This window comes from Siphateles boraxobius, unplaced genomic scaffold, assembly GCF_051911475.1.
Source record: "Siphateles boraxobius isolate OS27281-9 unplaced genomic scaffold, OSU_SipBor_1 19, whole genome shotgun sequence".
NCBI lineage: Eukaryota > Metazoa > Chordata > Actinopteri > Cypriniformes > Leuciscidae > Siphateles > Siphateles boraxobius.
This window is the reverse complement of record NW_027508799.1, coordinates 28,661,766-28,674,154: the sequence shown is the minus strand read 5'-3', so window position 1 is coordinate 28,674,154 and position 12,389 is coordinate 28,661,766. Positions and strand designations below refer to the sequence as shown.

The following is a 12,389-nucleotide window of genomic DNA, read 5'->3' as shown; positions in this document are numbered from 1 at the left end:
AAAAACCTTGTAATCAAATGACAAAATTGGAAAAACAGGGAGAATTTATTGAGGAATACATGGTTTGAAAAAAGTGCAAGTTTGTACCTCATGAGCTGATTCATATCACAAAGGTACCATTCACTGAAGGCACACCAGACAAACCCATGGCATGAAAAACCAATAGAACCAATAATAAAGAATAAAGCAATAAAAATTCCGCTAAAAGTCACAGTATCTAAATGTGTTGATCTGAGGGTAGGACCCTCTCATATGAGCAGTTATTTGAGCTAAATAAATCATAAGCACTTAAAAATCAAAGATGTAGCCACAGAATTTTCTGGCAAAGATATATCTATTTTGGTTAAATGTGATGGAATATATTTAATATTTCTTCATATTAATATGACTATAATATTTCAATCAAAGCCATTGTATTTCATTCAGAGCAATTATTATAGGGTATCCTCAGTTTATTAATTGAGAAGAGCCTTGAGTTTGTAAAGGGCTATTCACGCTGCACAGACAGACGGTGACCAACAGACAATCATCAGGGGCCAGTTGCATAAACTTAGCCACTTTATTAAGACTGTGTCTTAAGAACTAGTTTGACCAGCTAGCAGTTAACCAAGGGGTAATCAGTCTTACCTTCACAATTCAAATGATACCAATATACCTTTTTATGTAACTGCCTATAGATGACTAACTTTTAAGACTAGCCCTTATGCAACTGGCCACAAACTACAGTATGCCACTTCTCAGACGTTCCACGTCCAGACAAATGCAATTGAACAAGTCAAACAGACCGATCCGACAAAACCCCAGAGTGTCTGTAGCCTTTGGTCGAAGTCCGTCGGTGCAGTGTGAATTAGCTTTCAAATTCTGTCATTATTTACTCACCCTCAAGTTGTTCTAACCCTTCATGACATTCTTTCTTCTGCTGAACACAAAATAAGGTTTTGGGGAATGTGGGTTACCAAACAGTTGCTGGTATGGACCCCTCTGACTTCCATAGTATAGGAAAAAAGTCAATGGGGACCAGAAACTGTTAATTACGCACATTCTTCAAAATATCTTCTTGAGGCTCCGTAAATGAGGACAGAATTTTCAGTTTTGCGTGAACTATCCCTTTAAGAGCATGTGAATGTATCCAAATGGCAAGAAACTAAAGCAGTAGCTCATGATTTGAATGTCTATCCTCAGGTATGTAAACATACATTTGTGTATTTTGTCAGTCACTGGGAAGCTTGAGTTTCCACCTCATTGATAGACACAAAGCGTGGTCGTCTTCGCACCCTTCTCTTTGTGTTGTGTTTGGGGTTCCTTTGATACATATCTGGAAAAAAAGAAAGTCCTATAGTACAATATAATATAATAAATATAATTAAATTTTATATAATACATATAATATAATTGAATATAATATAATAAATATAATATTTAATAAATATAATATTATTTATATATATATATATATATATATATATATATATATATATATATAATAAAATAAATGCTCAAGGTCACTTTTAAATTAAATCATTTTATGACCTTTTTTTTCCAGACCTGGAAACTGAAGGTGTGTAGTACCTTGGAAACTGACATAGTAATGCCTATTGCCCTTAATGACAGTAACTTCTGCATTGCTGTCCTCCTGAAAAGCTTTCTCCAGGTCTCTGGATGTTACAGAGGTCACACGTTGCTTGTCATCCTAAAGAAAAACAGTACAGAAACAAAAACACAAACTGACCTTAAAGATAAATTCCTCTCAGATGAGAGTATGGCCATTATGTTTGTAATCCAGTCTCACCGGTTGACCGTACTCTATCCAGTTTTCATGATCTCCTTTGTAGTACCACATCCACTCTGTTGTCAGGATGTAGTGTGCGGGTTTAGAGACGGAAGAGACTGTTGAAAGTCGACGCACAGGGTCAAAGTTCCTGGACATGGACACAAAATCCACCGGTCTCGAGCCTGGACTGAGTCCAAGAGAAGGAATGAGTAAAGAGAGTGGGAGAGCAGTCTCAAGAAACAGTCCTTTTTTTCCAATTAAAAAATTGTCAAAATTAATGTCTTAAAAACAGAAAAATGGAAAGCAAATTCTTGCATGTGCATTTGTACTGACCTGTGTTCATTCTTTGGGTCGCAGTAAGCTTTCTCTATTTCCTCCATGTTTCTTAAATCTCTCCAGTCTTTCCCGTCATAAACCTCCCACTTATACGGAAGATTAAAGTGGACAAGGACACACTGGTCTGAAGCAATAAAAATTCTCTAAAGTAAATAGGTTAAAGGCAACAAGATTAACCATAGGTTACCTAGACGACATTGACACCAACCCTGAAACTTGCATTTCCGTCTTATGAAGTGCAGACAGATTTCATTCTTCTCCACCTGAGTGACCGGTTTGATGCCTTGATCAGATATCAGTTCTGAAATGTATATGAATATGTATGCATATTATGAATTAATGAATAAACACAGATGAGCCAAAACATTATGACCGCCTGCCTAATATGCTGTTGGTCCTCCGCATGCTGCCAAAACATCCCTCTGAGACATGGACTCCACAAGAGCCATGAAGGTTACCTGTGGTATATCTGTCACCAAGGCATTAGCAGAAGATCCTTCAAGTCCTGTAAGCTGCGAGGTGGAGCTGCCGTGGATCTAACTTGTTGCTCCTGCACATCCCACAGATGCTCAATTGGGGAATTTGGAGGCCAGGCCAACATCTTGAACTCTTCATCATGACCCTGAACAGTGTGTGCAATGTGGCAGAGTGCATTATCCTGCTGAAAGACGTCACTTCCACCAGGGAACACTGTTGTTATGTAGGTGTGTACCTGGGGCCTGTTTCAATAAGGAGGTTCAACCAACTGAGTGAAAACTTGAACTCTGAGTTGACTTACCCTGAGATGAGAAACTCTGAGTTTTCGGTTTCAGAACAGCTGAAATGAGTAAGTTCAATCAACTCTAAGTTGACTGACTCTGAGTTAAGCGCGTGCACCACAACTATAAAAAGCCATTATCAATGGAGCGCAGATATTATGAGTCACCATGGTAACAGCGCCACACAAAAAGAGGTCTGCATATTTCTCACCAGCAGTACGCAAACATTTTTTTTTAAGCAACAGGGCAGCAGCGGCGAGGGAGATAATTAGTTTGGGAGAAAATAGTTGCTCGAGTCAATGCGTAAGTTTACATTTTAATTACTGTTATACAGTGTTGGGTGTAATTACCAAGTAATCTAAATACTGTAATTTAATTAAAGGGATTACTCTTAATTCTTCTGTAATATAAAGTAAAATATGATGTCATTGCATTAAATACTGCATAGACTATAGAACAATTCTGTATACAACAATAGCGGATTTAACATAAATTTTTTTAAAGGTATTTTTTTTATGTAACCTTCTCTCTCTACACACTTTGGTCAATTCAAGAATAATTCATGCAATTGTATATTGTTAATCTGAAAGCATTAAAAGTGCAGTTTATGGTCTCTTTTTGTATTGTTCAAGTGGTTGAGGTTGATATGGGATTTATAAAGTAATTAGTAATAAGTAGACCAATACTTTCTAGAGATAGTAATTATTACATTAATCTAATTACACTGTTGAATATGTCATTTGTAGTTAGTAATTAATAACTATTTTAGAGTAACTTACCCAACTGTTATAATATCAGAGGTGAAACTGGAAGAACAGTATGTTATTCAACCTAATTTTAATTTTCATGTAGGTGCAATCCTGCAGGCATTAAAAGAACATGGCAGCAGCTGAAAATGAAATATAAAAACATAATTCCATCAGGTAAGGCTTGAGCATATCATGGATGTAGGCTACCTGACTTAACAAACATTTGACATATTCAATAACTAAATAGCATCCAGTGTCTTGCAGTGCAGCAGCATTTTTGACATAGGTCTAATTAACAAAATTAAATGTTCATTCTCATTTGACTTCTACTCAGCCAACAGAAAGAAGGAAGAGGCTCGCAAAGATGGAGATGGAGATGCAGAGGAGATGCAGAGGAGATGGAGATGCAGAGGAGATGGAGATGCAGAGCAGATGGAGATGGAGATGCAGAGCAGATGGAGATGCAGAGGAGATGGAGTTGCAGAGGAGATGGAGATGCAGAGCAGATGGAGATGCAGAGCAGATGGAGATGCAGAGCAGATGGAGATGCAGAGGAGATGGAGATGGAGATGCAGAGGAGATGGAGATGCAGAGGAGATGGAGATGAAGAGGAGATGGAGATGGAGATGCAGAGGAGATGGAGATGGAGATGCAGAGGAGATGGAGATGCAGAGCAGATGGAGATGCAGAGCAGATGGAGATGCAGAGGAGATGGAGATGCAGAGGAGATGGAGATGCAGAGGAGATGGAGTTGCAGAGGAGATGGAGATGAAGAGGAGATGGAGATGAAGAGGAGATGGAGATGAAGATGCAGAGGAGATGGAGATGGAGATGCAGAGGAGATGGAGATGCAGAGGAGATGGAGATGCAGAGGAGATGGAGAGGTTATGGAGATGCAGAGGAGATGGAGATGAAGATGCAGAGGAGATGGAGATGGAGATGCAGAGGAGATGGAGATGGAGATGCAGAGGAGATGGAGATGGAGATGCAGAGCAGATGGAGATGGAGATGCAGAGCAGATGGAGATGCAGAGCAGATGCAGAGGAGATGGAGATGCAGAGGAGATGGAGTTGGAGATGGAGATGCAGAGGAGATGGAGATGCAGAGGAGATGGAGATGCAGAGGAGATGGAGATGCAGAGGAGATGGAGTTGAAGATGGAGATGCAGAGGAGATGGAGATGCAGAGGAGAAGCAGAGGAGATGGAGATCCAGAGGAGATGAAGATGAAGATGCAGAGGAGATGGAGATGGAGATGCAGAGGAGATGGAGATGCAGAGGAGATTGAGATGCAGAGGAGATGGAGATGGAGATGCAGAGGAGATGGAGATGCAGAGCAGATGGAGATGCAGAGGAGATGGAGATGCAGAGGAGATGGAGATGCAGAGGAGATGGAGATGGAGATGCAGAGGAGATGGAGATCCAGAGGAGATGGAGATGCAGAGGAGATGGAGATGGAGATCCAGAGGAGATGGAGATCCAGAGGAGATGGAGATGCAGAGGAGATGGAGATGCAGAGGAGATGGAGATGCAGAGGAGATGGAGATGCAGAGGAGATGGAGATGCAGAGGAGATGGAGATGCAGAGGAGATGGAGATGCAGAGGAGATGGAGATGCAGAGGAGATGGAGATCCAGAGGAGATGAAGATGAAGATGCAGAGGAGATGGAGATGAAGATGCAGAGGAGATGGAGATGAAGATGCAGAGGAGATGGAGATGAAGATGCAGAGGAGATGGAGATGCAGAGGAGATGGAGATGAAGAGGAGATGCAGAGGAGATGGAGATGAAGATGCAGAGGAGATGGAGATGCAGAGGAGATGGAGATCCAGAGGAGATGGAGATGCAGAGGAGATGGAGATGCAGAGCAGATGGAGATGCAGAGCAGATGGAGATGCAGAGCAGATGGAGATGCAGAGCAGATGGAGATGCAGAGCAGATGGAATAATATTAAATTAATGCCTTATTTAATATCAGGCATTAAAAGAACATGGCAGCAGCTGAAAATGAAATATAAAAACATAATTCCATCAGGTAAGGCTTGAGCATATCATGGATGTAGGCTACCTGCCTTAACAAACATTTGACATATTCAATAACTAAATAGCATCCAGTGTCTTGCAGTGCAGCGGCATTTTTGACATAGGTCTAATTAACAAAATTAAATGTTCATTCTCATTTGACTTCTACTCAGCCAACAGAAAGAAGGAAGAGGCTCGCAAAGATGGAGATGGAGATGCAGAGGAGATGGAGATGCAGAGGAGATGGAGATGCAGAGGAGATGGAGATGGAGATGCAGAGCAGATGGAGATGGAGATGGAGATGCAGAGGAGATGGAGATGCAGAGGAGATGGAGATGAAGAGGAGATGGAGATGAAGATGCAGAGGAGATGGAGATGCAGAGGAGATGGAGATGCAGAGGAGATGGAGATGCAGAGGAGATGGAGATGCAGAGGAGATGGAGATGCAGAGGAGATGGAGATGCAGAGGAGATGGAGATGCAGAGGAGATGGAGATGCAGAGGAGATGGAGATGCAGAGGAGATGGAGATGCAGAGGAGATGGAGATGGAGTTGCAGAGGAGATGGAGATGCAGAGGAGATGGAGATGCAGAGGAGATGGAGATGCAGAGGAGATGGAGATGGAGATGGAGATGCAGAGCAGATGGAGATGCAGAGCAGATGGAGATGCAGAGCAGATGGAGATGCAGAGCAGATGGAGATGCAGAGGAGATGGAGTTGAAGATGGAGATGCAGAGGAGATGGAGATGCAGAGGAGATGGAGATGCAGAGGAGATGGAGATGCAGAGGAGATGGAGTTGAAGATGGAGATGCAGAGGAGATGGAGATGCAGAGGAGATGGAGATCCAGAGGAGATGAAGATGAAGATGCAGAGGAGATGGAGATGGAGATGCAGAGGAGATGGAGATGGAGATGCAGAGGAGATGGAGATGCAGATGCAGAGGAGATGGAGATGCAGAGCAGATGGAGATGCAGAGCAGATGGAGATGCAGAGCAGATGGAGATGCAGAGGAGATGGAGATGAAGATGCAGAGGAGATGGAGATGCAGAGGAGATGGAGATCCAGAGGAGATGGAGATGCAGAGCAGATGGAGATGCAGAGGAGATGGAGATGCAGAGGAGATGGAGATGCAGAGGAGATGGAGATTCAGAGGAGATGGAGTTGAAGATGGAGATGCAGAGGAGATGGAGATCCAGAGGAGATGGAGATGCAGAGGAGATGGAGATGCAGAGGAGATGGAGATGCAGAGGAGATGGAGATGCAGAGGAGATGGAGATGCAGAGGAGATGGAGATGCAGAGGAGATGGAGATGCAGAGGAGATGGAGATTCAGAGGAGATGGAGTTGAAGATGGAGATGCAGAGGAGATGGAGATCCAGAGGAGATGGAGATGCAGAGGAGATGGAGATGCAGAGGAGATGGAGATGCAGAGGAGATGGAGATGCAGAGGAGATGGAGATTCAGAGGAGATGGAGTTGAAGATGGAGATGCAGAGGAGATGGAGATCCAGAGGAGATGGAGATGCAGAGGAGATGGAGATGCAGAGGAGATGGAGATGCAGAGGAGATGGAGATTCAGAGGAGATGGAGTTGAAGATGGAGATTCAGAGGAGATGGAGTTGAAGATGGAGATGCAGAGGAGATGGAGATGCAGAGGAGATGGAGATGCAGAGGAGATGGAGATCCAGAGGAGATGCAGAGGAGATGGAGATCCAGAGGAGATGAAGATGAAGATGCAGAGGAGATGGAGATGGCCCTGAGCCTGAATGCTGGAAGGCCAATGGCTGAGGGAATTCCTGGAGGGACTTCAGAGACAGTCACTCCCGAAGATTCAAGTGCCTTCATAAAATGTAAGAGGTCTACATATGTGTTATTTTTTATATAGGCTGTTTTTGATATTTCCATATATTTTACTTTGGGTTGGGTTTTTTGTTGCTCCCAACAGATTCTGATGGTAATATTTGTCTTTTGGAGCCTCCTGTCCCAACAGAACCCCAGACAGTTGGAAGTAGCCTACTCAATACACCAGAAATTATGACAAATAGTATTATAAAATGTGCTCAACCAAATGCTCATCTTCACAGGACGATGGGGATGAAGAAACAGTTTCTGCTGCCACAGAGAGGCCTACAGAGGAAATGTTAATATTATGTGTCTACACATCAAACAATCTACACATTCACATTTCTTCACATTATTTATGTGGAGTAGCCTATAGAATCTAAGTTTATATCTAAGTATAAACGGATATTCTTATCTCTCCCCGGTCCCCAGAGTGTGGAAGAACAGCAGGAGGAAGGTCCATCAACTGCTGGTGCACAGATGAACACAGTTAAGTGATTTTCAGTGAATGCCACAGTTTAATTCTGTAGAATTTGTTTAGAACTACATGATGTAACTCTAATCTACTGTATTTTCAGTTGCCAGTTAAGAAGTTATATAGACTTCAATTTTTATAAAAAAAATTGGGGGAAAAAACAGCAATGAATAAATGTACCGAAAGAATGAATGAGGTGTTTAAACACCGCTTCCTCTTTAAAAAAGGGGAGGAGACCGAAATAAACTCTGGGTTTACGGAAGTAAACCTGCTCCCGACCAGGTTAGGTTCACAGAGTGAGTAACCATGGTAACTGACTCTGAGTATAAGTTACCTCTCTTTCAGAAACAGGCTTGACTTAACCTGCTTTCTCAGATTTGACTTATCTCCCATTCTGAAACAGAAAACCCAGAGTTTCCCTCATTTCAGGGTTAACATACTCAGAGTTTTCACTTAACCTCCTTTCTGAAACAGGCCCCTGGGGCCTGCCCTGTACCATGATGGTAGTTGACCAAACTCAGGGTTACAGGATTAGTTTAGAGTTGACAAAACCAAACCAATCCAACCAGGCTTTGTTGGTACCATGATGCTGATCATCAACTTTCTCTGTCAACTCAGGCTTTGATCCTGAGTTTAGGAGTTTAAGTGTGACATCAGTAGCGAACAGCCAATCACATGTTGAGAAAGAGTGAAACTGAGATTAATTTCTCACAAGAGAAGCAGCGCAATTCACTTATTAAATAAAAGTATTAAAATATTAAGAATTTAAACAAATTTACACAGCAAGAAGAAAATAGCTATCTATGAAAGAGGACAACTAAAAGAAAAAGTCTCGCTACTGTATATCAGTGCAAGTAAAAGTTGTGAAGTTATTTTATACAGTTGATAAAGGTATAGAGAGAATTGAACATTTAAGCTCACATCTAGTCATTTTATAGCTTCATCTATTGATGCTAAAGCGAATTTATATTACCTTTATATATTTATTCATTTAAACTGCTTAATAATAATTAACTAAAATTGTACATGTGTGATTAAGGGTATAATAATTGGATAAATAATATCTAAATCATACAAATTTATTATTCTAAATATGCATCACTAAAAACCAGACAATTTTGTCTTTAAAAATCATTTGGTATGTAGTGACCTTTAATTTGGAGTAGAAACAGGTGGAGTGACTTTATCGCATCAGTCATGTGACACTTTGCTCACAGCTGATTGGTCCAAGTTCGGTTTGCAACCTCTTACCTGGAACATATCCTGCCCCGGACCAGGTTAGCCGTGGAGCGTAAGTTACTATGGCGATGAACACAGCTAAAAGCCAAACCACTTTCATGGTCCCTAAAACCCAGGGTTGACGCAAACTAAACTGAAACATAGCTGGCTAGCCACCAAACCCGGCTTCATGGTATAGGCCCCTGGTCTGCAACAATGTTTATGTAGGTGGCACATGTCAAATTTAAGTCCAAATGAATGGCCTTGCCGTTTCAGAGATACTCTAACCAAGTTGTCTTGCAATAACAGTTTGGGTCTTATCAGATGCCATGTCTCCTGCATCCAACATGTTTTCTTATGAGAACTGAATGTTTCCTTATCATCTGATGTACCCAGACCTTAATATGTGGCCTTGTTAGGAGATGATCAACGATATTCGCTTCACCTGTCAGTGATCATAATGTCTTGGCTCATCAGTGTATAATATGTGTGAATGAATATAAGTGCCCTTACCACTGCTGAGAGTTTGTGAGTTCAGGCGATAAACGTTCTGGTAGATGTAGGGCAGGTCATGCATGATGTCACCACCGAGACCCCGTTCCTCCAGCATCCTGCGGCTGTGCTCGTTGATGCTGTGCTGCCGTTTGCATTTGGGACCGAACAGGCAGTCGTCTTGCACAAAGTGCTGACAAATATGCACCTTAGTGCAGCGCTCCATAAAGGTACAGGCCCCGAAAAGCCCAGTGCCTTTATTATAGTGAGCACACACCTGCGTAAATACAACACGAGATGGATTATTTAAATATCAGAGTTATATGCAAAAAAAAAATTATAATACAAAACCACACATGCATTCATTAATAATTAAATTAAACTAATTTAATGCCTTACACATACTGAAAAACTTCTAGATTAAACCAATGCGTCACAGAGCTCAGCAAAACATTCTACTTTACCTGTTCAAAGGAAATTCCCCATTTTTTCTTTTTTTTTTGGTCTTTCTTTTTTTTTTTTTTTGTCCAAACCAAAGTGGAGAAACACACTTAGGACACCTGAAGATCTTAGAACATCAATATCTCTCCATCAGCAACTCTTCATCCTGAACGCGGACCACAATTCTTCTTAATTCACCACTTGCCTGTTTTTTTTTCTTTTCTTTTTTTACATTAACATACTGACTGGAACACTGATGAAGTGGAGCTTCACTTGGATGACTTAATGGTTCACTTTTTCTTGTTTTTGTTTTTTTTCTCGACCTTTTTGTGAAGATTTTTTTTAAGATTACTGGCTTTTGACTGATGGTACTCATCAGATTGCTCCTTATCCAGGACATAACGCAGAAAAAACAAGTGTTCTGATAAACTAATGATATACTCGAATATTCAATGATTTCACACTGTGACATTGTATATATGGGTGTAACCAGTCGCTGAATCAACTCAAACATGCCAGAACAAACGTCAGCGCTGTTACGTGAGCACTTTTCTACTCTGAAAACGTCTCGCAACTGAGCGCACAGAGAAAGAAACGGAGAAGGGCGTTTCAAACGGCAGGAGAGGTACCTGGAATGCAGAAATATCCCAATCATAAACCCAGTTTGGCTTCGGGGAGGAATTCTCTCATGAGAATGGAGTCCAAAAAACATTTAGGTAGCTATTTAAGCCTTCCGGTTTGTATTTCCTCACCTCTGGCAGTAGGGCAGGATCATTCTGGAGCAGAAGCAGGAAGAGATCATCCTCGTTCAGTTCATGAAGTGTACACTCCCGCAGAAGGGGATGGTTATGTTGTGACTGGATATTATGGGAATATTTACACTCCTTCCTGACAAACACATCCACAAAAAGCATAAAGTGATTTTTGGTCTCTACATAATTCCCAAACTTTGGTTACACTTTATTTTATGGTGTCCTTGTTACAATGTAATTATGCATTTAAGTACTGAGTAAAATTAATTAACGTACTTACTAGGCTATATAATTATAGTAATTAAGCATAATTTATTACAGTAAGTAACATATGTAACAAAGACACTGTAAAATAAAGAGATATTGCTTTTACATGACCAATATTTCTTACTACCAATTTTTATGACATGTCTATGATAACCGCTATGCAGAACTGATTTTTAATTGTTTATTTCTACTTTTTGACAAAATAAAAACTAAACCATCATTATACTTAATACCACTCTGAAAACATATGCATTATGAATATTTTATTGTTATTATATTTATGTTGAGTAATTATCCAAGCAATACATTAAATTAATTAATATGTGAATAGAGTTGCTGGATGCTATTATTAATATTAATGACGATATATTATTTTAATAAAAAACGTAGAAAATGGTTAATATCGGTTATATATAAATTAAAATACTCGCCAATCTCTAAGCTGCATTTTTTCATAATTGTGATCAATGTAACATCTGAAATGCTGAAAATAGCCATAATAAATAACACGTATGTGTGTGCAAATTGGCAGGCCTGGTGTATATGTTCAAATATGTAAATAAACAAAAGCAATATATTCATAAAATAATTCTTGATAGGCTACGTTAAATCGTATGTCATACAGAACTTAAAGGCGTTATGACCGCTAATAGCTGTTGTTATTTTTAGTATTGTATTAACGCATCTGTCCTTTTAAGGATAAAAGCACTTTATGCTCTACATTTAGTAAATATAATAGGAAAATCTTACACTAGATATCCAGATGTTCTCCCAACCTTACCTTCCTTTCCCATATCTGCAGTTGCCATAAACAAAATACTTGCACAGGTGTAAATCCTGACACTCGTAACATTCATTCTTGGAATATTTCTTGCAGAGTCTCAAAGATGTTTTCGCGACAACAATGTAGTCAGACTCTTCATCCTCTGTTCTAGGTCTGCTCTGGGTCGCTGTGAAGCGGGCACAATTCTTAATGATGTACCAGAAATCTGCTTCGGTTATCTCAAAGCGCCGGAAGACCCTCTGGTGCAGCTGAGATATCTCCATAGAGCCTTTATTGCTGCATAATATGCTGGTCGCATGATGTATGATCCGAGAGTAGCCAGACATGTCTGCGCTGAAGTGAGAGCAGTGCTGGGCTGCTGCGCCCCTGTATTTCTATGATTTCTATTCTGCGTTTCTACCGAAATGAAAGCGGAAACTGTGAAAGCACGGTCTGGGTTTCATGCCAAATACCAGGTGCTAGCCATTTTCAAAATAAAAGTCTAAAAAA

The 12,389-nt window shown here is 40.6% G+C and overlaps 1 protein-coding gene across 1 annotated transcript; it reads right to left on the bottom strand.

Moving 5' to 3' along the window:
- Positions 1 to 26: 26 nt before the first annotated feature.
- Positions 27 to 12,313, bottom strand: parp12b (poly (ADP-ribose) polymerase family, member 12b). Its single transcript, XM_077234736.1, has 8 exons — positions 11,898 to 12,313; positions 10,850 to 10,985; positions 9,678 to 9,933; positions 2,316 to 2,408; positions 2,105 to 2,231; positions 1,790 to 1,958; positions 1,570 to 1,690; positions 27 to 1,315 (listed from the first exon to the last, which is right to left on the bottom strand). Exons 1-8 carry the CDS (start codon positions 12,224 to 12,226, stop codon positions 1,215 to 1,217), a joined length of 1,332 nt encoding a protein of 443 aa, XP_077090851.1. The 5' UTR covers positions 12,227 to 12,313; the 3' UTR covers positions 27 to 1,214.
- Between the last annotated feature and the right edge of the window lie 76 nt (positions 12,314 to 12,389).